The sequence below is a fragment of the Ambystoma mexicanum genome, chromosome 3q (genome assembly GCF_040938575.1).
Source record: "Ambystoma mexicanum isolate Mex_15411 chromosome 3q, UKY_AmexF1_1, whole genome shotgun sequence".
Lineage (NCBI taxonomy): Eukaryota > Metazoa > Chordata > Amphibia > Caudata > Ambystomatidae > Ambystoma > Ambystoma mexicanum.
Genome location: NC_090926.1, coordinates 141,688,225 through 141,715,709, shown reverse-complemented (window position 1 = coordinate 141,715,709; position 27,485 = coordinate 141,688,225). Strand labels below are relative to the sequence as shown.

Genomic DNA, 27,485 nt, shown 5'->3' with positions numbered 1-27,485 from the left:
AGCAATAGGCGCTGTACAAATACCATGTAACATAAAAAGACCCTGAGCAATCACTGCTGCGCGCGCGCGCACACACACACGCACCCGAGGCCGCGAGCAAAGTGCAGCCAACACACAGGTAGCTCCAGGACAATCAATCAGCCCCAATCCTGGGCATATTTTTCCCGAGGTAGTGGACAGCGCATTGCCGCAGGGAATTCAGAAGCTCACACGCACAGGAACCACCCAAAGAAACCCGATGCACAGAGGCTCTAGAGACCCTGAGGATCCCTGCTACCCAAGCACACATCTCCCTAGCTACCCGCTGTGCCTGTGCTTTGCATGTAAATGAGTGGCGTTCACCTGCTGCTGCACCCCGCCCCCTCTCCTCACAATGGTAAATTAAAGAACGAAGGGGGCAGGGGCTGCAAAGACCCGTCCTGATAAGCGGTTATCAGATGGAGTCCTCCTGGAGAATTACCATACGAATCCCCAGGTCCCCTCCCTCTCTCCATCTGAGTGGGAGTCAGTTATCAAACCTGCTGCTTCCTGGGGGGGATCCCATTACCGCCCCCACCTAATCCTCATTAATAGCTTCTGTACACAGCCAAACAAACAAAGGCAGGGATCAGGAAGGGGGAAGAAGGCATGCGTTTCTTGCTCTCTCGCTGGCTTTTTTTTTGTTTTGAATTGGATCTCATGCATGTGGAAGAGAGGGCCGAGCCCAGCCGAGGAATGTGATGATCTCAACAGGCCTTTACCAGAGAGAGGGAGAGAGGCAGAAGGCTGTGCACAGCAGAAACAACCAGCCCTGCGGGTGGTTTTCACGGTGGGCCCCTCTGGAAGGAGCGAGCCCGCGTCTGGGCCAAGAGACAGGAGCGCAACCAACCCTGCCCCAGCCCCGCTGGATGGTCACGTCTCAGCCACGAACGTCCACGTTGACGAGGGGCCGTTTTATCCGAACGTCGCCCTTGCTAAAAAGAAAATATATATTTAAAACGGGGAGGGGGGCAAATGAATGTAGCACCGATTTTGCTGCAGACTCTTTCTTTTACTGTGCTGCATAACATGAAAAGAAAGGTAGTAAACAGATTATATGTATGTCCTAGTGCAAGCGTTTTTAGATGATAGGGACAAACGCCGTACTCTCAATTCCATTTTATGAAAACGACAAAACCGGTGCATTGGCCAACCCCGTTTTCAGGCCAGCGTTAATATGAGAATAACCCCTTGGTTGTCTGGAATCACAGCCAAAGGCAGACCCTATTCAAGGTCACCTAGACTAGGAAGATATGACCCCCTAAAGAGAAACCCTTCCCCCCCCCCCCTTTTTTTTTTTTTACAGCAGAGATCTTGGTGTTCATCTAACAACTTTTGCATATTGTACAGGCACCATTTCTGGAAGAGATTGCATCTTTATTCTTCAATAAACACATACCCAAGTAAAGATTGCCCCCCTTCTGCCAGGTTACATTATGTATCTATCTCACACAAAACAACTTTGCCGTTGACACATTTACATAGTGCTTACATTCTAAAGTGTTGGAAGTATTTTAGTAGAGTCGTTTTTGTTGTTAATTTGCTTGGATTCGTTAGTTACCAGCACAGGTATATAGGCACATGGGAATCAACAGTTGTCTCTTCCTCTCTTAGGACAGGGGCCTACAACCTATGGCTCCCGAACTCCCATAAGACCTATCAGCATAGTCAACAGTGAAGGATCATGGGAATTATAGTCCAAAACACCCGATAGCCAGAAGTGTTGGTGGGGGGTAAGATAGAAGCTCAGGGGCTACAACCAAAAAGGCTAACAGGCCCGGCGTCCCGATATTACTGTAGCCCTGGATCTTTTCCAGTCCTAGCATCACCACTGCCAATAGCTACTGGATGCAGACCCTGGTCCTTAGAAGCGCTGTTTTACAGTCACTCTCCTTCCTCTGGGGGGCGGGGGGATCCATGCCCTTCCCTGTTTTTTCCCGCACCCTTACTACTAAGAATACGCCTCACAGCTACATTGATTTGCATGGCAAGATATCATGTTGTAGTTTGCAGGGCGGTTCTTGATTGTATATTAATGAACGGGTGCTATAACCCCCACGTTTAACCAGTGGATTTGTAGTATCCAGTTATATGGGCAAACCTGGGACATCCAATGCCCACCTTGGCTGCTGCGTTTTGGGCCACTATCCAGCATGTAAAATGTTTTTGGGACTGTGGCGCACTAGCGTAGTCCATCTACGAGCTTGTAAGGGAGAGGGCAGCAGTTTAGATATTGAATACCTCCAGAAGTTCAAGTGTCTCACTCACACATGGTAACTTGTTTGGAGGAAACAGTGCCTGCTTTATTAGATAAATCCTGTGGAGAAAACAGTACCAAAATGTCTAAGCCCTGAGGAAGTGCCAATAGCAAAACACGCTTAGGCTAATGGACTAAATTGACACCGTGTTTCAACAAACATTGCACGCTACATTTCTGAAATGGTCTAAGAAAAGAAGATATGCATGTTTCTGTCCCAGCGAACTTCTCTCCGGTCACTCGGATTATGAGTTAATAGAGTTGAATGCACTGCAATCCAAAAGGATGAATTTCAGTGACGAATGCAGTGTCTCATCTTTGAAAATGTGGCATCTCTGCTTTTGGTGATCCATATTATTTGCATTGCAATATTAAGTGGGACCTAAAGTAGACACTTGTTATTTCTTTAAAATTGGGAGGATCCGCACCCCATGTTAAGAGATTTCTGTGTGCTCTGTTTGGTTGCTATCACAGACCACCGCTGACTCCCAAAGGGGACAGTTGCATATATAACAAACCTGCAGCTCACTTAATTTGCCATTGTGTTGTATACACAATCTGAACGTTATGTAATGAAACAGGTGCCTATTTAGTTTTCACACAAGATAGTTTGTGTATTCATTTGTAATAATAGTGGCGGTTCATATTTGGTTTATACAATTATTAGTTTTGTAATAAGGAGTTGTGCCATGCTGTGAACATGGAGTCTGACTGCAATGTGTGAAGATCTATTTTGAGAGATTTTAAATACTTGTGACGGTTGGCCGTAATAAAACGAACAATAGTAAGAAAAGTATTTCTGAGCTTCAATTGGTCAGACCGAGGAGATTGCAAGGCCCCATGGGAAAAATTGACATAAGGGGGCAGGGCACACTTTGGACTAAGAAAATAGATTGGAATGGGAGCTTCTAAACACACACGGACATATAATAACCGCAACGAATCTTCAGACACCCCACACCTTCTACACTGCTCTACCACAGTCCTAGCACCCACGTTTTCCAACACTCACACCATCTGGACAAAATCACTGGCCACGGCCGGGACACTATTCCTGAACCTGTCCACCACAGGGCCTTTCTTGCAGTGCATCTCCCGCTTAACGTGCCGGCATTGTTCAGGGCTGAGTTCACTGGTCTGTCGGGCTCTAATCAAATTAGGCGACCATTCTGTAAAGAACCTATCTCAGGCCCAGCCCTCCTCCCACACGCGGCCTAGTACAGCAGGCCGGTTCCCTGAAGACGGTGCTCGCCTCTGCTGCACAGGCTTCTTAGAAGGGAAGTGCCCGCTCTTGCCACAGCCCCTCTGTGGCCGCGTGATGTCACTAGGCACCGGGTTACTTCCTTCCCTGGCTGGCGCGAGTGCCCAATTTATCGAAATAGTGCCACCGCTGACGCACAAGGCGAGGCTCCACATTTTAGCCTACAACGTGTATCGTTGGCCAATCTCCCGTAGTGACTCAGCCGTCCAGAACGTGCCGCAAAGGGGGTACGAACACGGGGAAACATAGTAAGTGACGTCATCTGACGGGACACAAGCTGCCCAGACCAGAGAGGAAATAGGCTTTTTTTTTGCTGACATTCCAGTTCATCTCATTGGAGAAGGGGTGCGGCTCTGCCCCAACCATGGCATTTCAGAAGCAGCACCCCGTCAGCAAATCCCCCAAGTCCCCATATAGGTACGGCCGCCTCTGGATGGGTAGACACCTGTGGCGGGGGACGGGTGGGAGTGTCAATAAACACAAGCCGGGTAACATGCGCAGATAGGAGCAGAAGTGGGCGGGGTCTTAGTTCATTGCTTTGTGACAATGAAAAAACACATTACACTAGCATGGAGAGGAAATAGAAGAGAGACGCTGCAAGGACAGTTTATGGAAATCTTGGAGCTCAGGGTTGTCCACGTCCGAAGATTGGTAGACTAGGAACAGTCAGAGTAGATGACACATTTACTGCGCGAGACGCTAATTTGGGAGAGGCCTCAAATAGATAAAGCCATGGGTTTTCCAGGTGGACGAGGAAGGGAAGTAATGAACGTTTTTTTTTTTTTTTTTTAAGAAGGAGTGGATAGCACTTCAGATGGAGGGATATTTGTTTCCTTTGAGGGCTTAGGCTACTGAGGTCCCATGTGTATGACACTTTGAGGCTGCAAGATTCTGAAATTAGTGTGTTCCTGTTTCACGGCCTTTGGGCCAGAGGATCCGTTCATACAGAATAGGTTCCAGTGGCCAGTGTGCAGCAGGTTGGTAGTTCTTTCTGGCCAATGAGGCCTGGAGGAGTTGGACAACCCTAGATAGAGTCCATCTATAACTGAAAAATACTTTCTGCTGGTTAAATGAACGGTCAAGGGCATACTTCTCAACTCACACACTTTTGGTGGGTGTCACGCACCCTGAAAGCATCTCTCTCACCCACTAAGCTCTCTACCCTTCCATATAAAGGAATGGGCTTTCACCTGCCAAAAGCAAAATCGGGTGTTTCACCCGCTGTGGGGGTGACAAAATTTTGAGCTATGCCAGGGTCTTTCCCCTTCTGTAATGTCATGGCAAGCGAAGAACGAAAGATGGTCTGGAGGGTTGCCCAGAGCAAAGGCAAAGATTAAGATGTATTCTAAACCTTCCATTTGATCAATTCTTGGCCGGACCAGGGAGACAACAGCCAGTAGCTTCCAGATAGTGATCCTTCTGGGGGGATCGGGGGGAGGGGGGGGCGGCAGAGTATAAAATACCTTGAGGGGGAACTTGCTCTCTTGTCGAACCCACTATGGGATAGCCATGTTGCCTCAATGGACCCTCTCGGAGGAAACACTGTGCTGTTAAGTAGGGCTTTAAGATCCAAGCTGGCAGCCATCATCTTATGAATGGGGCGCAGAGGCGCTTCAGTATGACCCTGCAAGCAGGTGAGGGGCAGACTTCTCAAACCCATGGCCAGAAACAATCGAGGAAGTGTTTATACGCACACATGCGAGGCCAAGAACACATCTTATTCCCCAAGTGAGGGGGTGCTAAAGAGGTGGCATTTCAGTGAGCAGAACAGATGCTTGTACCAACCCAGCACACCCTCCTCCGTATGGGTCTCCAAGTTGAAGACTGTAACACTATAGTCCAGCTGAGGTTCAACAACAGCTCACACCCTGGGTGCTGGGGGCTCCACCAGTGAACCCATAACATAAAAGGGTCTGGCGAGGAGGGGGGACATTGACTTCTCCATTGGAGAAGGGGGGTTGGCATTCCAGCCAAGGCCTTTGTGGTCAGTGAGGGGGCAGGGGTCTGGGTCATTCCCACCATGCCCTTGAAGATTTTCTCAGGAGGGTGACAGCCTGCCCCCCTTTCATCTTTTTTTTTTATCAGCCTGTTCTCCCACCTCAATTCACGAGGGCTGGAGACTTCCAGAGGGTCCCATCAAGGAGACCCTTTCTGACAACTTCTGCCTCATAAAAAAAACAAGAGGCCAGGAGACCAGCCCTTAGCAACTCGGGCCCAGCAGGAGAAACCGGAGAGACTCCAAACTTTGTGGCCGATTTTCCAGCTAAATCGCTAAACCGGAGGACATTCCAGGGCCCCAGCTCAGCTTCAAACAACTGTTTATAACGTGTAATAAAAAGTTTTACGGCCAGTGCCCTTCCCACCCATTTGTCCCCCCACCCCCTGGCTACATTCCAGTCATTTTGTGAGGGGAAGTTGCCACCAATATAACAGCTAACAACTCTTCCTTCCCAGCGCCCCCTCCCCAGCTTCCACCCGCTTTGGCTACAGGAGGCCTAGGAATGGCAGTCATTACGCTTTACGAGCCGCAGAGCTTGGCTCATGTGCTGAGAGCAGCTCTATGTTTAGGGGGGCGTACACCAGGTTCACCCTGCCAAGCATGGATCCGGGGTTATTGGGGCGGCAGGGTGCGTGTGTGTGCAGCGTAGTCCCATGGGCCCAGGAACGAGAGCGCGGGTCTCACGTTGTGGAGTTGAGTTGGCCCGCTAGGCCACCACATGGCAAAAGTAGAAACAAGGGCCCCATGCAGCATAGAGCGCCGAGCTGCTTTTATTGGCCACATTACTGCACAGAAGGCACAAGGAAGGTCCCAAAGTCCCCAGCATAGATGGACTCAAGCCGCCAGAGGCTCAGTCAGTCCAATGAGAAAAAACTTTGATGGACGCCGGAACTGCTAATGCCCCAACACTTTATCACTTCCGGGAAAGGGTACCCACACTCCAGGATCTGTTCAAAGGGTTAGACGAGGGCAGTGCCCAACTGCAGAGAGCATGTGGGGGGAAAGGCAGAAAGTGAAAGTGAAGGAGAAAGCGCAAACAGCAGATGGCCACCAAAGAAGGGGCACAGAGTGTTGCCACTGTGGCTACCAGCAACCTGACCCAATCACAGCCGCCGGCACCACTTGGGTAAATCGTGCACCATTGAGAAAATTAACACATTTGGCAAAAAAGAAAAAAAAACACAAAAGGATTAAGAGGGATGGCAGAAAAACAGAAGAAGCAAAAAAAAAACAATTGCAAAGTATTTTTTTTAATAAACCTCCCCCATTTTGGTAGCGGTTCGAAAATCCAGTGTTCCCCCCCCCCTCTCATTTAATATCTAGGCGAGAGAAAGATGCATGAGAAATGGAGGTGGGGTTGAATAAAGGCAAATAGATGAGCGGGGGACAGAAGAGTGGGAAAGAAGAGTTCTAAACGCAGAGACAAAAACAAGTCACAGAGAAATAACTGAAAAGCAAAACTTGGGAAAGAAAGGAACAAAAAAAATGGGCCTGGGTGTTTAATTGAGCGGGTCAGGGTGGGCACTACCAAACTATAAGATAATTATATTCAATCCGTAAATCAATTATTTGTACAGGATCCGTAAAAAGTATCTGGAGCAGATCTTAGCACAAGGACAAAACTATACCAGCAAAAAGGATCAGGGAAAACCCTGGTCCAACCTGGTGCTCACAGTCAGTATCATTGAAATCACATCATATTTAAGGATTTCTAATGCATTCCTTGATACAAACACAATTCTTTACAAGTTACTATGGGTAAAACACAGTAAACATGTATTCCATCTTTCCAAAATGCAGTATGAAGTGCAGAAGCCAATGCATGTTGGAGTGGTCCTCCATCTTCGGGGCTAATAACTGCAGTCATAGCATCCCCTCGCGTTGTGCTGAGTGTTGTCTTCCCACCAAATGGTGGTTATGGGAAAGCGCTGAAGCTTCAAATAAGTCCAGACTCAATTGGGAGTTAATATGTTGTGTGGTGTTTAAGTCTCACTCAGATGCCTGATCCCTAATCCCAGGGGGCAGGACCAAGAGAGGTGGGGGCATCCTAGCTGACACAACCTCAGTTTTTGGGAGGGCCTGCACTCAGCTATTGATTCTGTTTGGCCCAGGTCTGGATTCGAAATGCTCCGTCCCAACTCGACATAACGAAACGACATTCCCAACTCGACATAAGAAAACGACATTCGGCCAACGTGTCCCATGACCCTTACCAGCACCTCATAATGGGTCCTGACTGGGTTTCATCTATACGAGGGTTTTAGGCTAGGCCCTTATTGGCACGTGACAGTATGTTTGATACAGGCCTACAATGAGGAAATATGACAGGGAGTTTGGGGGGTTCGGTGGCAGGCGTAGACTTGAAATAGGTCGCGCATTCTGCGTTGGTGAGCTAACATGCACACCTCAACGGCATGCACACCTTTAATCTGCACCAGGCAGGCATGCATTACATTTCAATACCCCCCACACACAGCTTGCAGCTGCATTCCAAAAAGCCCACACACTGCTGCAGCCCAGCAGAGGTGTCCCTGGGTTTCAGGCGCGTACTACATTACATGACCAATCCTCCCCCCCACCCCTAACCATAAAAGAGCTTGCTCCCCTGCAGTTCCCCCCTTTCATACGTCCTGGCCCATCTGACTTGCTCAGAGCCGAATCTCCATCTTAAAAGCCGCCCCCCCCACCTCGAAGGAGGCAGCGAAGACGAGAAGCAGAGAAACTTGCATATCTCCGCCCCCCGTGCCAAGACAATCTGCCCCACCCCCTCCGAAAACAAAACCACAGCTTCTCCCTTCGGAGTATCAGAGCAACACCGTGGCGCGCGCTATCCTTTTAAATGTGAACATCGCTGCAAAGAAAGCGAGAGGGCGAATACAGGGACGGCACGGACACCCCCCAATGGAAAGCGACGGCCACAAGATAACATATGGCCAAAGGCCATGTCAGGCCTCGGATGTGAGGTCGTATGCCACCAATGTAGTTTTTGTTTAGCTAGTTTGTCCCATACCATTTTTGTCGGTGTGTCATAAGCCATATGGAACTAGCACAAAAGCAAGGATCAGTCTTTTGGGGGATCAACACAACCGTTTATATAAAATAAATAAACAAATATCCGCCCCTTCCATTTTGTGAACTAGTCTTCGGGCGTGCACGTAGTCACTGAAAGGTGCCTAGGCACTGTTGATGAATGTATTCTTTACTGCACGGAGCAGTGCTTCTGCAGTTACCTGTTTACGGGGTCTTATCCCCATTTAACCGGTTAGATGGGGGGGCATCCCTCCTGGGGTAAGTGGTGTTGACAGTCACCGAAGGGGTCAATCGCCTGCCCATCTGTCACCCAAGAATAGCTATCACCGCGTCATATCGGTGTCCGGGACGATATTCCAGCACATATCCACCCCCCAGGGTCCCCCAGGGAATTAACGGCTCACTTCAGACTCATGCCATAATAGTCGGGATTTGGCGTTTCTTGCGGATGTTCTATAACTATCTCCAGAGAGTCTTTAATCTCAATACATGTCAATCAACCGGGGGGAGGGTCTTAAATCATTCCAAAAACACTATCCGGGAGACGGTAACCCAAATCCATGCCTGCCACTGGGTCGCGCGTAATCACCAGTGCACATCTGTCACCGGAGTACGGGGGCTGATCCCCAATCCATAACTCTTGTCACCCGAGGGTGTCTCGCGTGCACACTCCCCCCTCCCCGCCGAGATAGCCTCGCCCCCCCCCCCCCCCCCCCCCCTCTCGTGCGTGCGTGCCACCTACATTGCAGGCTCGCCGGCTGCGGCCATCCGAAGGGGTCGAGTCCGCCGAAGCAGGGGCTGAGCCGGGCCTTGCGCAGCATGCAGGCGCCCGGGTTGGTGACATCGTAGAGCGGGTGCGGGGCCAGCATGAAGGCCTCCATGCAGTCGTACATGGCGGTGGCCGGAAGGGTTCCGATTCTCGTACAGGGTCCTGGATTGCGGGGGTCCGATTCTTTCTTGAGGGGTGCCCCCAGCTCTCCTCGGTGCCCTGGTCCTTGTGAGCCGCCCACCTCCTCTGTTTGGCTCTGAGGATTACCTTTTAGTAACAGTCAGAGCCCGCGGGCCCGGGGTGGGGCCTGAGACTGGATGGGGGCGGGCAGGCTCTGCCTCCAAACATGCACGGGCGACGGAGGGGTTGACCCGAGGCTGCAGACACGGCCTCTAAACAGAGCCCATGTGAACTAGAAGGCTGAGCAGAAACTGTGGGCCCCGCCCTCCAGGGAGCCCCGGGTGAAGAGGGGGGCCGACCAGATCACTGCAGGCCCCGCCTCCACACAGTCTCTGGGCTTTCGGGTCCTCCCTTCAAACAGCCACTGAGTTGGGCCTCAGCTTGGAGGGGGCGGCTCGGCCCTGCCTCCAGCCAGCCCCTGTCCGCCCCCGCCAGGGAAAAGGAAAGTGCAGTACAATGCCCGGCAGAGCCTGGCGCTGCCCTTTTTCGCCGGCCACACTTGGCATTGCCCGTAGTCTGTGTCTGTAAGGGTGCACGGTCTGTGGAACCCCATATTCCCGACCAGGACTGGGATTGTGGACGCATTCGTGCGGCCCTCGTCGAAAGGGCAGGGCCTATACTTTCTTCCAATCTCTGCTCGCCTTGGGATCTGAACCCGGCAGGCTCCACCTCCCCTCCCCCCTTGTGCAGGCAGTGTTGAGTGAGTGAGGCCTTCTCTCCCGCACACTCCAGTCTGAACTCTCCAGGAACCCCCTATGGGTACGGTAACCTCCATCTGACCCAGCTCCATGTCAGGCCTTCCTTCATTCCCTCAAACACAATTTTCCGAAGGCCATGATACAATTAGAAGGGCCCCTCCCTTCCCTTGCCTCCAGACTTGCTTCTCGGCTCCAGCCGTTTTCTGCTTCCAGTCTCGGGCTGAGCATCGGCCTGCGCAATCCCGTCTCGTTTTTACCCCGTCGTTTTTCTCCCTTTTCCAGTTTCCCCCGCCTGCAGCTTTCTGTTACACGGCACCTTTTTTTGCTGCCACTTCATCTCCCAGTATGTCTTTATTTCTCTCCGCTTCCAATCTCTTTTTTTCTTCCTCTTGCTTGTCCCGTTCTCTGCCTCCACTTTCTTTCTGCATCCAATCTCTTTCGCCAGAATCTCCCTTTTCTTTTCTGTAATTCCAACTTTTCTTCTCTGCTACAAGCCTGCAAATGCCCCCACCCTTTCTCTGCTTCCATTTTGCACATCTCGTCAGCCTGACAACTTTCTATGCCTCGGTTCTCTTACCCCTTTCTCTATCTCAGCTTCAGTTTATTGTCTTCTTTTTTTGAGTTATTTGATTATTACTCAAAAAATCCACAAGGCAGATAATCCCTTCATTTTTTTGCTCTCTCGTTTCACAGTTCATCCCATTTCTACCCTCAATTTCTCCAGACCCTCTGACCCCCCCTGCTTGCAGTCACTCCATATTTCTCTGCTTCCAGTCTTGACCCACTCTCTCTGCATTCCATCTTCTGTCTCCAGCCCCCTTTTTACCCGTTTCCCTGGTTCCCACTTTACTATCTCTTTCCCTTACTCCAGCATCTTTTCCTGTTTTCGTGCTCTCATGCCCTGTAACACTTTTTCTTCAGCCCCTAACAACTTCTCCAATATCTCCTTTCCCTTGTGATTACGCGTACTGAGGGTAGTGCTAAATCGCATGAAACTTGAGCAATCATACAGCACCTCACTGATGCTGCTTTAATGACACTGTGGCTCAGTGGACTAATGCATCCATTCAAGGGAGCTGCATCTGACCTCATGGTTACCGGTTCTAATCCTGGCAGGTCCACCCAGTCCATGTTATGTTACCTATCTAGAACGTCAAGATACCCTACTGGGAGGTGAACATGCCCTCTACAAATATACCACAAGGATAGAGGCGAGCAGACAACATGAATATTCCACAAGCACTAGAAAAACGTGCGAAAAGAGAGAGCACGTAAAAAGAAACTGCGACGAGCTAACCAGTAAAATTGACTAAATGCGATGACGATGACTACATGGCAAATGAATCAAACGAAAACAGAGAGCAGCCACCCGCAAGCATCTAAATGAAAAAAATTTGAAAAGTCGATGTAATCAGCTATAACAAAATAAAAAAAAAAAAAAAAAAGAATCGCCTCATAGTGGTCGAAATCAAAGAGAGCAGTGGAAAAAAAGCACAAAGGAAACAACATCAAGATCCCTAATTCATACGGTACAAAAGAGTCAAATGCAACAAGAGGAAAGCACAACTCAAGGCAACAAACAAGGAATTTGGGCTTGGCTCCCAAAAGCACTCAATATACAGAGAAAGAAGTAGCAATCCGCAAATGTAATCATGAAGACAGCGACAACACTACAATCAGAGAAATCATCAAGCATCATAAAACTCTGCTCATGGAACACTCAAGGTTACTCACACCTGACAGTGCCAAGTGAATGCAACCTAGGACTGTATGACATCATATGTCTCCAGGAGACCTGGCTCCTACACCCACCAACTATGGAAGGCTATCAAATCATCCTAGCCCCTGCTGCCAGAGGACACGCAGGACGCCCCACCTCAGTATTAATGATTGCTTGCCGTAGCGGATGCGGACTATCCATTGGAAAGACGCTAACCACAAATCTCTCAATCCTGGCAGTTACAGTAACTTGGCAAAATAAGGAATCCAATAACACAATAGCAATTGTCAACACATACTGGAACCCAGCAGCAATTTCAGAAAGAAAATTCATCTCCATGTGCGAACAAACAATTGACACAGAGATGACCACGTATCTGGTGAATTCTGTACTTATATGTGGTGACCTCAATGCAGTGTGCAAAACACAGAATAAAGGGCAAACAAAAAAAATCAAAATTACTGGCGGAACAGCGAGGTAACGCATGGCTAGATTTCACGCATTCTCATGGGCTACTAAATTTGAATGATGTTTTTACACAACCAAATGGAATACCCACATGGGAGCGAGCAAACTCGACTTCAACGATCAATCATATCTTTGTTTCACAGCCACTGCTGCGCATGTCCACCGCGTTTAACATGCGCTGCACAGTAGCAACTGATCATAACATTCTCGAAACCTGTTGGCAACTGTCAAGCCCCAAAAAGGAGGGGATAAACACACAGGTCGAGTCTAACGCCCAAGGATCAAGATTAAAGCTAACCAGTGCGGCAATCAAGGACCTAATGTTCAAATATACAGCGAAAGCACATTGCGAAAAAATCAACTCCATTGACTACCAACCACTTCTTGCATACTACATGCAACCAAGAAAAGGCTCAAGGTCATCAAAAACATGCAGAAATCACACATATGACAAAGAATTAGTCGAGAGAAGACGCGAATATAGAAAAGCACTGCAACAAGCAAAGAAACTACAATCACCAATTGATGACAATACAAAAATCAAAGTCATAAAAACCGAATACAAAGTTTGGGTAAGACATCACAGATACAAGTTATATCAACAAGATGCAGAAGACATCACAAAAGCGCTCGCCACAAACAATTCAAGAGACTTTTGGACTTTACTAAAAGCCACAAACAAGCCACTGGAAAATCAAATCTTGAACAACATCGCTCAAAACATATGGGAAAAGCACTTTACTGAAGTATTTAAAGCGACAACAATTGACAATACAACAGAAACACACCAAGAACGCTCAAAATGGATTAACCTGGAAAACAGAGAACACATCTTAGATACAATCAAAAAACTAAAAAATTCTAGAGCTCCCGGGCCAGACGGCATCACCAACTTCGAACTTAAAGCACATCCCGAAGAGTGGGTTGACATTCTGAGTGTCATCTTCAGATGCTGCGCCGAAACAAGATCCATCCCGGGCTCTTGGACAAGGCAACGATTGTTCCGATCTATAAGAAAGGCAATATAAATGTCCCCAAGAACTTCCGCCCAATCGCATTAGACGTTATAGGAAAAGTATATGCATCTCTACTACTGAAGAAATTCCAAGCGTGGGCAGCACAGGAAGCTGCAACGATCATCTACAAGCAGGCTTCAAAAAGATGGCCGGCACTACTGGAAATATTATGATCTTCAGCATTCTGAAAAGCAAAGCCCTAGAGAAGAAACAACATTTGTATTTAGCGTTCGTAGACTTCACCCAAGCGTTTGACCGTGTTGAACGAGCCCTTGCATGGAAGAAACTAAAAACTTGGAATTGTCCTGCAGAAATACTAACCCCTATTCAAGCCCTACACTGCAACACCGATGAACCACTGATGAGGGTACGTCTAAGTCGCGAGGGCGAACTATCGGCGGAAATCTCTACCTCCCGAGGGGTAAAACAAGGGTGCCCCCTGGCATCTGCGCTGTTTTTGGCCTATATTGGAGACTTCCAAGAAAGCGAGAAGCTGATCAGATCGTTTCCATCAAAAATCAGCAACTCGACGATCGGACGTCTCCTTTATGCAGACAACCTTATGTTATGTGATTAGACCCCAATAGGTCTTCAGCGTCGGCTCAATGGACTTTTACAGTATGCAAATGAAAACTTCTTAGAAGTCAATAGAGAAAAAACAAAAATCATAACTCTAACGGAAAGAAATCCAACGACACAAATTGGTACTTGGGGCACACGAAAATTGAGATTGTGCAAACCTTCAAATACCTGGGTGTGCACTTAGACAGTTCTATGCATGAAACCACTATGCAAGCAGTTCTCCACGCAAAAATCAGAAAGTTCGCAACACAGGCGAAGGCAATAGACAATACATTTGGAAAATTTTCCCTCATTCCGACGATTCATTTTTACAAAATGAAGGTGGTGCCTGCAGTAATATATGGCGCTGAAGACTTGCCTACAATTCCAAAGAAAATATGGCAAAAACTGGAAGCCACTTTCTGGCGTCAGGTACTCAAGTTACCTAATTCAACCTCAGGTGATGCGATAAGACGTGAGCTGAGTCTTCAGTCCTTAGAATGCTCTGTAAATTGTGACACAATCATGCTGTACAGGAAATGTAAAATGCCCGACACCAACAAAATCTTTAAAATGATCAAATGCGAAATGGACGCAGGAAAATCAGACATGCTAACTAGCTGGCAAAGAAACAACAAAGATTTACTCAACCTAATTGCAGCAGACGAGGAAGAACTAATATACAATCCATGCAAAGTACTGAACAAACTAAAAGACGCAGATTGGATAAAGACTCTAGACACAGCGGCAAAACTGCATCTGACCGCACATTTACCATTCAATACGAGAAAACGAAATCAACTACAAGGTTTATTTAAGAAATTTCCAAATAGACAAGCTCGCAACCTGATACTACGAGCACGTCTCAACTTACTCAAAACAAACAAAATCTTGCACATCAGAGGGATCACACAAACTGACAAATGCCGATTTTGCCATGACACAGAACTGCCTGCACAGGAGACCATCCGGCATCTACTGATGTCATGTCCTGCAACTGGCACAATAAGACAACGATATCTTGCGAACCTGGCAAGAATAGATATTCTACAAGACGAAGAAACTTGGTGGTGCAGGCTGATTGGAGGCGATAGAATGAACTGGTAAATAGCAACAGCAAAAATACTGGAATACAATACCAACAATTTACTCGACATACAGTTGTGTTGAGGAACTTAACCTTGTGAATCTTCTGAACAAACTACAATATTGTAAAAATCTTTCTGATTAAACAATTAAAATAAATAAATAAATAAATAAATAAATAAATATACCTGTTATTTTATGCCATATCATATCAATGGTGATATTTATACTCCTGGCTTTTGCAAGAGGGGATGGGGACCCATCTGAATCTGGGTTAGGAGGACTGCCATGGTGTTCACCAGAGACAGTCTTGGCTTGCCCCAAAGGTGGGCTGTGGGAATTGGTCTCTGTCCCTTCCACCTGTGCTTGGCTAAATGTGAGAAGTACTTCTTCTCTTTACCCCATACCTGTTATGCACAATGTTGTTCAGCGTTTTTCTCCTTGCCCCATAGGAATACACTCAGAAGTCCTGGAGGTGGAGGAAACAGTGAGCAACCCAACCGTGAGAGCTGGTGGTCAACTACACGACCGTGGCACGATCAGCACAGAAAGCAGGCAATCAACAAGAACCACACTATGTGTTTGATACCTGGTAGAGTAAATGCCATTGTCGCAAAACTCTGACTGACCAGTGTTGCGTTTAAAGATCACACAAAGGTAAACTTTAAAAGAGACTATATCTAGTGCAATTGCCATTCCAGAACTCCTGAGAGCCTGTACTTCGAGATTGCAGACAGACAGACTCTGAATGTGACTGTGCTTGCCACAAGCCACCACAGCAAAACTCTGGATGGCCCGCTGTTGAGTAGGGGGCAGGGCTTAAGAGGTCTTTAAAAGCCCCCCACCCACATATATAGAATTACCACAGGGAAAGAACAGGATAGTGATGGGAGGGTGAGGAGCACAAAAGGGTACCTGGAAAGTACGGCAGTGTGGGTTGTTTGGGTGAGGTCAAGGGAGCAAAATGTTGGGCCGAGAGACCAGGAGGAGGAAGGACTGTGCAACATATGGTGGAAGATTATTGAGAGCATGTGCAAGGTGAGGTATTGGTTAGTGAGAGAAAGTGGCCCTTTGGTGTAAGAGTGCGTGTAAGTGGTGGGAGCGAGACTAAAGGAGAGCATAGGGGTGTGAGTGATAGTTTCTGGGAAAGGTGACTGGGAGAGTGAAAGGGAGGGGACTGTGAGAAGGTGAGGGTTGAGTGGAGAGTAGGGGAGGAGAATGTGGGAGAAGGGTATAGTGGAGATCAGTAGGAGAAAAGGGTAGTGCATAGTGTACAGGGAGAGTAGTAGAGAGGGGAGGGAAGAAGTGGAGTGTAAAAGGCTAGCGTATATATAGGTGGGAGTAGACAAACTAGTAATCAATAGAGTGGAGGGTAGATTGAAAAACCATGAGAGGGACAGAAGAGGAGGGGAAGGAAGAGAAGGGTTAGAATGTGGGTGCAAGAGCAGATAATAGAGTAGGAGGAAAGAAAAGGTGATGGACAGAATATATGGGCAAGGGTGTGAGAGAAAAGAACAACTGGAGCCTGCGCAATTGGAAGGCACCTATTCCAACTGTAAAGAATATTGTTATTTTGTGGGACCCCTGAATATCATCCACAAAGAAATTCCCAGAGGGAGACTGATGAGGCGTTTGCCTTTAGGCCATCATGACCACCAAATTAACAAGGGGGGTCCTAGGAGTCCCTCTGCCAGACATTAGTCCTGGTTACGAGAACCTTACCAAGATTCTTTAGCTCACTATCTTTCACAGAGGAGAAATATCCTAAACATATCAGTCTTTGTCCTGCCCTGCGGCTGTCCAGCACCGAAATGCTAGGCAATTCTCCTCTGAACAAGAGTACCAAAGCAACCCCAGACATGTGTTTCGGTCTGGTTGGACCTCTCTAAGAATAGTGAGCAAGAGGTCCACGTCTGGATTCCCCTCGTAACCAGGACTAATGTCTGGCAGAGGAACTCCCAGGACCCCCCTTGTTATTTGCATATTTTAAGTAACTTTGGATCTCACCCTAAATTACTAGGGGAATCCAGACGTGGACCCCTTGCTCACTATTCTTATAGAGGCACAGATCCACCCTACTGATGAGGTCCAACCAGACCGAAACACGTGTCTGGGGTTGCTGTTGGTACTCTTGTTCAGAGGAAAATTAACTAGCATTTCAGTGCTGGGCTGCCCTAGGGCAGGACAAAGACTGATATGTTTTGGATGTTTCTTCTCTGTGAAAGATAGTGAGCTAAAGACTCTGGATAAGGCTCTCGTAACCAGGACTAATGTCTGGCAGAGGGACTTGCTTGTTATTTGCATCATGACCACCAGTCAGCTACTAGATACTAGGTTTTTCCAATCTCTAGTGAGAATCTTGGGATATAGGGACGCCTGGGCTAGAGAGGGAACAGCCCAAAGGAGATAAGAGAGGGAGGGACAACCCTTAGAGAGCCCCATCTCAAGTCAGGCGCAGCAGACTCCTGGGTGGCTGCAGGAAATGAACAATTTGACCAAGATATCTGACAGTTATGAATGAAACTGGAACTCCTTAGTCTTGACCCCTTACCAGAAGAATCATAAAGTTAGTGAGAATCTTCTGAGTCCCAGAGCACTCCAGCCAGGACTCACCTTCCAGAAGAAGCCAATGACCTGGCGGTGGAACTGAAGAAACATTTATTGGAGCAGTTACTGGAGGCCCTGGAGAGAATCTGTGAATTGAATCAAGCTCAAGCTAGCTGAAGCAGACTGCTAAAATTTAGGAGCCACTCTGCGTTCCAGCAGGGAACAAAATCTATGAACAGGACAAGGAAGAAGAGTGGGAATTTACAGTGAACCCATCTAATGAGGATTCTAGTTCCAGAGTTGAAAACTCTGCACCAAACTCTACAGAAGACTTAAGGGCCCTGGAAGATAGCAAGTGTCTATTAAACCTCAACAGGAGACACGTGCAGCCTTGCAGGGGGCTATTTCACAGTAGAAGTCCAGCAGGCCTTTCAAGCCCTCAACCCTGATTGGAGAACACTGTATGAAGAACTAAAGCAGGGTATCCTGGAAAGACTAGGGCAAGTCGCCTTGGAAGCAAGACGATACAGAGTAACACAGGTTCGATCCCCGGGTCCATGCTTAGAAACTCTGGGTATTAAGCGCGTTATGAATAACCAATCATATCATATCCAGGCCGGGAGCACTATAGTACAAGACCCACAACCAAACACAAGACCCTCACTACTGACAAACTGAAAAAAAACCTCTTTCGGTCCACATCCAGAGGACATCCAGATGTTATACCTATGGTGAACACGGGACATTTTGCCAAGTTCTGCCTTGAAAATCCCAAAGCGCCCACAGAGATCAGACTCCTGAACATAGGATTCCAAATACATCTTGAGGAAAGTACCCTGGGCTTGAAATAAGAGTGTACCTAGTTCGAAGGCCTTCCAGTGGGGTCAGACCCCCTCCACATGGATTGTGTATACCACAGGCAAGGACGACTGGAAGTTCCACATACCACTAAAAGTCCAGAGGATTCCGGCTAAATCCCTATTGGACTCAGGGAGTAAGAGGACTGACATCACAGACCATCTATCTACATGGAGATGCAAACCTGTATGCCCAGACCACTGTAACTGTACACGTGTTAAAAAGGGAACTATCTATGCTAAATATCACCATGCCTGGACTCCTGGAAGAAGTTTTCTTGAGTAAAGATTTTTCCCTTTTTTATCTATGTCTTAGGCAGCTGCAATGGGAGGAAAAATCACGGTCTCTTTCCCGCTATCCCCAGGTAGCCAGATGCCCTGCGGAAGAAGAGGATTTCGGAGAAAGGATGGAGGTGTGACCGGGTTCAGGGACCTGTCCCTGTCAAGAGGGGATGGGGACTCGTCTCAACCTGGGGCAGAAGGACTACCATGGTGTTCAACCCCCTGAGGCAGGATTTGAGAGTTGAGATGACACCGGTCTCTGTCATTGCCACGTGTGTCTGGATAAATGTGATAAGTACCACTTGTTCTTACCCGATACATGTTATGCACAATGCTGGCCAGTGTTTCTCTCTCTGTCCCTTAGGACTGCAATATCTAGAATTGCCGGAGGAAAAACCAATCAACCCCACCGTGAAAGAGCAAGGTGGGAACAGCAGAACTGTGGAGCGATCCACACCCAAGCCCGCAATCAGTTTGAGAGCTTGGAAAGTGAATGCTGTTGTCGCAAGCTGCCACTACAAAACTCCGGAGAACCCATGTTTAAAGATCACATAAAGACAAACTTTAAAAGAGACTATGGGGGTCATTACGAGTTGGGCGGTAGGGGCTTAACGGCACCGTTAAGTATGACGGTGCAGTTAATCCCCTATCTCCCTATTCCGAGGTCCCTTAGCGGGTCCCAGCAGGAACGGCTGGTCTGACCAGCCGTTCTTAGCGGGACCCGTTAAGGGACCTTGGAGCTAATAACGGGCCCGCAATTTGCGGGCCCGTTATAAGCGACTTCCCCATTCCCATTGAGCCCTATGATGGCTCAAATCGGAATGGGGAATGGTTTACTGAATGGGGACTTACCGGGTCCTCCAAGGTCGGAATGACCCAGTAAGTCCCCATTCAGTGAGACCGGACCCGGGTTTGGAGGCAGCCATGGCGCTAATAGCACCATGGCTACCTCCAAACTCATAATGACCCCCTATGTCTAGGACGTCCTGCCATTTTAGAATGCCCTGAGATCCGCACTTAGAGATTACATGGCTATAAACTCTGAAAGTAACTCTGCTTGTAATGGGTCACCATTGCAAAACTATGTCAGACCAGCGATGAAGGAGGAGGTGGGACTTCAGAGGTTTTTTAATGCCTCACAAATGTACAGAACAACCCTGGGGAAACAACAGTCTAGTGAATGGCCTAGGTATCCAGGTGGGCGTAAGGACAAATGGGAGGGGGAGTAGAAGCATAAAAGGCAATCAAAGAAGCAAGCCAGTGTGGGTTGTTCGGGTGAGGTAAAGGGAGGAGAAGCTGGACAGAGAGGAGGAACTTGTGAGGAATTTGACCATCTGCACGGGGAGAATGCGCTGGTCTGGGCTTTTTAACATTCTTTAATAATCAAAAGAAATGATGGGAGACCAACCTCTGAGGACTGTGTGAGGCCATTCCACACACACTCCATCTGCTTCCCGCACGAAACGCAGAGTCACATGCACTCCAGGAAGACACAGTCTACAGGCGCTGCCTTCCCCTGTCATATTCAGCTGGAATGTGACAGCCCCAGGTACATCAAAGCATCTCAAGGAGGGGGAAGGCACACCTTCCTCCAGTATGGACAGCCTAATTCAAATATCAAAGGCCCCATGGATCTACTTTCCTTTGTCATCCGGCTGGTGGCAGTGCATACTAATGAGAGATGATTGAAGCAAGCCTGAAAGGGCTTGGTTGCCTGAATAGACAACGGGAAAGGCGGTGCTAACAGCCCTTTGGTATGTAGTATCTCAACTTGAAGCTAGTTCCCACTCCTCTGTATGAATGGCAGTGAAATGCATGTCTGGGCCCACTATTTACCTTAGGCAAACCCCTGCAGAGCTGACCCCTTTCAGAGGGGAGAAGTATGTGGTTTGGAGGAGATAGGAAGTCTGCTCCCAACACAAACTTCAAGGGAACCCTGCTCTTTAATCAAGAGTCACAGAGGACTCAGTTAACCAGAGAGACACTTTGATATACAACAGACAGGGAGATGGGTGGGATTTAGCTATATGTTGTCACCCTCCTGTCTTCTGTCTTGTCTGGTCCTGACCTCAGGCATAACAGAAGATTCTTGCTGGGGACCCAGGATTAGTTGATGAAGGTAGACTTAGCCTACACCAATCACCGGGGCCCATTTGGCTTTAAAAGAGGGCTGACCCCTCACGTAGAAGATCATCTGAGGACTTTGAAATGAGTAAGAAGAAGGACTCATTTGGACCCGAGCTGAAGGTACAATCTACCTTACATCTTCCGCCAGTGAAGGAAGGCCGGAGTTTCAAGAGGGAAGCAAGATCCCTCCCCTAAACATCTCGCAGGGAACAGTGGGTGATACTGGGCTCAGAGGATCTCTCGAGCAGTTCCAGAACCGGTACACAGAAAGCACACTGCATGCCCTGCTAGGTTCTGCTAACAAGCTTCCTAGGTGGGAAGTGCCAGAGAGTATCTGAACTAAGGACAAGGCTGTTGCCTGCAAACACTCTCCTGAGCTTTGGGCCGTCCGCCTTAAAAGGACACGAGCCCTGCAGAGAAGCTATGAGGAGTGCCACACAAGCATCATCCAGCGCCCATCTTTTAAGGAAGTTTTTGAGACAGCCAAGTCCTCGAACCGCATCCGGGTGCACCACTGACTGTTGTCACATCGCTATCCCCAGAGCCGCCCGAGACGCCTCAACCAGCATTCCAGATCCACCAACCAGCAGAGAGACAACGATTCTTGGCCCGAGCCGCTGCGCCGGACATTCTGCAGACGTCCGTACAGCCTTGCTTGCTGAACTGCCTGCCGCCTGGTTCCTGCAGCTGTATCCTGCCACTAACTATGTCTCAAGGGCTGCAAAGCGCCCTGGACCGCCTCTGCGCTGTTGAGCACCAAGAACCTCTTCAGCTCCAGCTACATTGTGGTTCTGCCACCCTAGTCCTTCTTCGAATGCCCCTAGAGACAGTTAGCACCCTTTGCCCCATTGGTGCTGGAACCAAATAATCTTGAACAGTAAGACTGATTACTTTACGAACTGCCCTGCTCTCAGTATCCAGAGGGCATCCCTTTTCTTTGTGAAACTGCCTGTCCTCTGTGACAGACAGTGGCCAAGAGGAAACTGCCGGTTCCTTAACAGAGTGGGTTGTATTTTGTAGTGTGCTAGAACTGTCTGATGTAGTAATAATAAAGTAGATATTTGTATACAACATTGACTGGACAGTACCTTTTATCATTGGGTAACAATTGTAATTTTGCTGTGTTGCAACTAACCAACGATCCACGACCTTGCAGAAATAAGCCTGCTGTTCCGTCCACATTACAAAAATTGGACCAGGAGGTCTTATAATTCACTTGTATTCCATATGTTCGGATCCTTTCTGGTGTACTAGATATGTGAGGTTGATTGATGGTTTAGAAAGCGATATTCATCCATGGACCACTAGTGCCCCAGAAGTTTATTTGTCACAGAACTACAGTGCAGCAGAGTGTGGCAGAAGATTGAGAGCATGTGCAAGGTCAGTTATTGGTTGGTGAGAAGAAGTGGTACTTGGCTGGGAAAGTGCGTGTAATGGCTGTGAGTGAGTGAGACTCAAGGAGAGGGTAGCCGTGTGAGTGATAGTGACTGGGAAAGTGAAAGGAAGGTAACTGTGAGAGAAGGTGAGGGTGGATTGGAGAGTGGCTGGAGGAGAGTATAGTAGATGATAGTGAGAGGAGGGTGTAGTGAAGAGCAGTAGGAGGAAACAGTAGTGTAGATGGAAGAGTAGTAGAGTGGAGAGAGACAGTAGAGTGATGGGAGGAGAGAGAGTTGTAGTGAATAGAGCAGAGGAGAGAAAGAACATTGGAAGTAGACTGGAGACGAAAGACAAGGGCAACAATGGGAGGGAGAGCAGGGAGGCGAGGAGGAGGAAAGAAAAAAGAGAAATGGTCTGGGAAATGAATGCAAGGGTGTGAGAGGAAAGAATGAGTGGAGTCTGAGCAATTGGAGGAATCTATTCCAACTGTAAGGATCATTGTTATGTTTGGGGACCCCTTGAAAGTAGAGCATCTAGTAGCTGATTGATTGGCAGTAATGGCCTAAATGCAAATACCTTATCTATCTGGATAGGAGCCACCAACAAAATCCCAGAGGGAAAAAGATAGCTAAGGCGTTTGACTTCAGAACATCACAGCCAGTCAGCTACTGGATAGTAGGGGTTACTTATCTCTAGTGACCATCTTGTGCTATGGGGATGCTTGGCTATGGCAGGGACAGCCCAAGGGAGAAGAGAGAGGGGTTGCCTTTAGAGGGCCCCTTTTTCAAGTCTTTTAATAAAAACCCTTGAACTGTCTTTATGAGTTGGTGTGTTCTTGAAGTCATCAGTGACACAATTTAAAATGTTGCCCAAGGAAGGAAAACTGCATAGTCAAATGAGAGTGACAATAACACCAAGTGAGGGGATTGAGAAGTGGGGAGAACCTGAGATAGATGGGAAACTGTTCTTCAGAACACAGAAGGAAATGATTAGATTTAGTAACAATAAAAAGGAAATAATCACAGTTAAAAGCAGTAACATCCAAATTGTGGCACTTCAATGAATCCCTATTGTGACGAATCAAGAGTATTTGGCCCTTCTCTCGGGGGGGGGGAATCCCCTGTGAGACTAGGGAGGTGAGCCTGCTCCACAAGACCTTCACTAGGGGTCTGGGCAAGTGGGACCTTACTGGGAGTGACTTCCCTCTAGGGGACAAGGACTCTCATTCCCATGAGGAACTCCCTATACCAACAACATCATCTGCTGATAAGGCATATCTTCTATACCAAGTCAAACGTCTTATTTCCTATTTAGTTCAGCTAATGCTGGATCAACTACAACATCTGAAGCCAAATGGATTGCCCATTCGTATTCTGACGTATATGTAACTGAGACATATCAATTAAGAGGAGATGAGAGAGCCATATGCAAGGGAAGCCCTCTGATGTCGCTACGCCTTGGAGGGGCGGAGCAGTGAGGAACTGATGAACCTGATGAACCTGCTAAGAAGAGAATGCCAGCTGAGAACACCAGAAGACTATTGTTGCAAGCAAGGGCATATCCGCTGGCATGGCAGAGTCCAGGAGACCATCCATCGTGGTGGTGTTACCACAGGAGCTCCATGGCGGGCCTGGGACCCGACAAATGATGCTGAAACCAACAGGAGTGGGAGAAGCGTAATCTCCTGCCGGACGAGTGATGCTGAACTGTCCCAAGTTGACCAGACACTCGAAGTGACTCTACAGTTGAGTCAGGAAGATGGCAGCAAAACCAGAGCAAAGCCGCTCGGTCTCAACATTAGAACCCAGGAATCTAAACCCCTCCAATGAAGCTAACGGGGTAGAGAGAGAGAGGGGGAGGTAACATAGACTACAGACTAAATATGAAATGACATAAGAATCATTGTGAACTGCTGAGGACCACGAGGGTGTGTACTGGGAGGAATCCAGCAAGTTTCCAAGAGTCCCATTTGTCAAATATTGGAACAGTCTAGGCGAAGGCCATGAAAGCCGTTCGATATTAAGTTCAACTATAAAGCCCAGTATTAGAAGAGACCAAAAGAGGGGTAAAACAGCGGAAAGGCCCCAGGAGTCATCAGAATCATTATAGAATTAAATGAAATATAAGAATGAATGTGAAACCCTGAGAAACCACGAGAGTGTGCCCTGGGAGGAACCCAGGAAGTTACCAATTGATATATTTGTCAAACATTGGAACTTTTTAGGGAAAGGGTGTGAAATCCATTATATATTAAGTCCTAGTACAAAGCCCACAATTGGAAACGAACAATAGAGGGGCAAACCAGTGGAATGGCACCAGGAGTGGTTGAACCACTGTAGTGGAAAGAAGGAGCAAGAGAAACCAATGCCCAAGAGAGGCAGACCTCAGTACAAGGACGGCATAGAATTGAAAATTGAAAACAAGAGGAAGAATCATAAAATACTATATTCAGAAGAAATATAGGACAAGCAGTAAGGACCTCAGGAAGTCTGGAAAATACCAGGAAACATTAAGAGGAAATGTGTACTATGAGCTACAGGAGCTCATGCGAAACCTGGCTTGAGTTCAGACTAACATTACTTACTGACTGAACTTGAAAACCCGAATACAACAGAAACTTTTCTTGTGGATAAAACCATGGAGAAAAGGCCTCACCTCCAACAGGCCAAAGGGGATGTGCCAGCGAGAATACTAATTGGCAATCTGTAGTTATTACTTTTAGTGATAGGGAAAGTTAGAAGGATGGTTTTGGACTGTGGACATTTCATTTTGGTCTCTTACTGACAGACGAGCACCCTTATTTAGTTCTGTTAGGCAGGGACTATTCCCGAAAACTATAATGGCAAGATAGGCATTTTCTCTTATTTAAAATAAGAAGCTTAATCTCTACCATGTGTCCAGATCCTTCCTCTGGTTCTCACATACTATGCAAACCTATGTAACTATATGCATGTATGCTCAGCCCTTAATGGTTAAAAAAAGTGTGGAACAAAGAGGCAGAGTGAATGTGGAATGTTGGTGTGTGACATGTCAGCTGTGTGAGGGAGAGTGTTCTACGAGTGTCCGTCAGGGCAGATAGGAGAGATGGATGAACCAATGACCCTGCTATGATGGAGTCCCCTGCTTATGCCTTCCTACTTGCAACTACTGCTTCCAATAAAGCTTCCTTTTCTATCACTACAGAGTACTGCCTGGTCCCTAAGCTACCACACCTACCACCTAGTAGGATGCTTAAGAATGTTTAGAGTAATATATGTTTATTATGGTGTGTATATAGGCCAACATATATATGATTTTAAAAAAAGCGCACCTCGGAATGAAGAGGAATTGAGTGGATTTGCAAGTTTGCAACCCTGGAGCCTGCCAGTTGCACATATTAGCTGACTGAATTACCCCCGTGTCCCCCGTGTCCCTCCTGACGTCTTTCCCTGCCTGCTGTCTCTCCCTTTCCATTTATTGCTCATTTTTACCTATACCCTCCTTCTGTTTTTCCCTGCTTCTGTCTTTCTCTTCTATGACCCTAGATTTAATAATTTCTGGCACATTGGTTTAACATATCCTCCTTCTGTTTTTCCCTGCTTCTGTCTTTCTCTTCTATGACCCGAGATTTCATAATTTCTGGCACATTGGTTTCACATATCCTCCTTCTGTTTTTCCCTGCTTCTGTCTTTCTCTTCTATGACCCTAGATTTCATAATTTCTGGCACATTGTTTTCACATATCCCCCTCTCTTTTTTTTATTTCACTGTTACTTAACAATTGTCTACTCTCACTTTTTTCTTTCCTTCTCTACATTTCTCATGGTCTCACTTTCCCTGTCGCACATTCATCCCACCCGTTCCTTCTGTACCGATCAGCTTTCCCTTTTGCCTCAGTGACAATCTTGCTCTTTTTTGGCTCTTTTTTGTCAATAACTGTGGGTGAGATGGTGGGTCTAAACCCAAGAAAGCAGCAGACAAAACCCCACTAACTGGGGCTGACGGAGGCCACACGGATGGGCTCATTGTGAGTATAATGGGCATTGTGCACACATGGCATTCTAAATGCCTCCTGTTTTTAAAATACCACCTAATTATGAGTTGGGATTGCACAGGATTATAGGGAACTTCATGCAGCATCAGCACTCCTCTTCTGTAATAATCTTTCTTACAGACTTTGCTACCTGGACTACATTTCTCAGATTGTAGTAGCTGAGCGCTCCCTCATAATATATATTAAACAGTTGTGTACTTGAGCTACAATTCACAGAATTTGGTGCCTGCGCTATGCTTCTATCGCAGTCGCTATCAGACACTTTACTTGATTTAATAGAATTGAGTCAGGACCCAACTAACATCGTTGTATTGGAGAACACACTTTCTCCTTTTTTCCTTCTTTTAATTTTAACTCTGATTGGTTTACCCTGTAACTTCAGATTGGTGGCCTAAAAAAGCGAAAACAACAATTTTGCAAGAGGGTGCCCAGGAGGTACCATAGAACATAAACCTTTGATAAACTAATGTATATGTATTTGTCACAATCTGATGGGCATCCTTTGGCCCATGCAGAATTTTTACTTCTATCTTTGTATTGTCTGGGCTGATCCATAAATTACCACTCGATCTAAAAACCATGGACACACTTCCTGGAAGATGAATAATAGATTTATAGGGCCTGTGTGACCTAAGGAAATATTTCATCCACAAAATGTCAATGGAATATAAGTAGATCTGGTTCAGCCCCCAAGCCAATTTGGTTCAGCCATTGAGAGAGGCTCTAACTGTATACCTTGTAGACGCAGGGACAGCTATCTTCTCTCCTTTCCTATTAGATAGGTGGCACACCACCTCTAACCTAGGGACAGGCACCCCACACAGGGAGAGGGTGTTCTTCTGTCTATCGACTCTGGTAGCTTATATATTCTTTGCAAAAATAAGTAAAATTACAAGAAATGTCTCCCCTTGAAAGTGTTTTTGTATGATATAACGGATACCTTAGCTAACACTTAAGACCATTTTCTACTCTCAATCAGACTGTTGTGCCTTCCCTCTACATGTTTTCAGGCTATAAGGGGAAATACTAGTGGGATAAAAGGACCTGTACAGAGAAAGATGAACAGGCAGACATTGAGGACTGAGCCTCTTTGAAGGGACAATTGCTGTGATCTCTATGCTTTTCCTTTGGGATCCCAATCCCAAATGTTTTGTGGACATCCTTTAAGCCTAACAGCATGGACTTTTCAGCAGACTATTA

General features: G+C 47.2%; 1 protein-coding gene across 2 annotated transcripts in view; it reads right to left on the bottom strand.

Moving 5' to 3' along the window:
* Nucleotides 1-27,485, bottom strand: part of RARG (retinoic acid receptor gamma) — a 283,454-nt gene that overhangs the window by 86,169 nt on the left and 169,800 nt on the right. Inside the window, exon 1 of one of the 2 annotated variants that reach the window (XM_069653332.1) lies at nt 9,308-9,758. The exons of the other annotated variant lie outside the window; for it this stretch is intronic. Within the exon in view, the coding sequence (XP_069509433.1) occupies nt 9,308-9,458 (151 nt within the window). The 5' untranslated portion in view covers nt 9,459-9,758. Of the gene's footprint in view, nt 1-9,307; nt 9,759-27,485 lie in introns of those variants that run through there. 2 annotated transcript variants of the gene reach the window in all.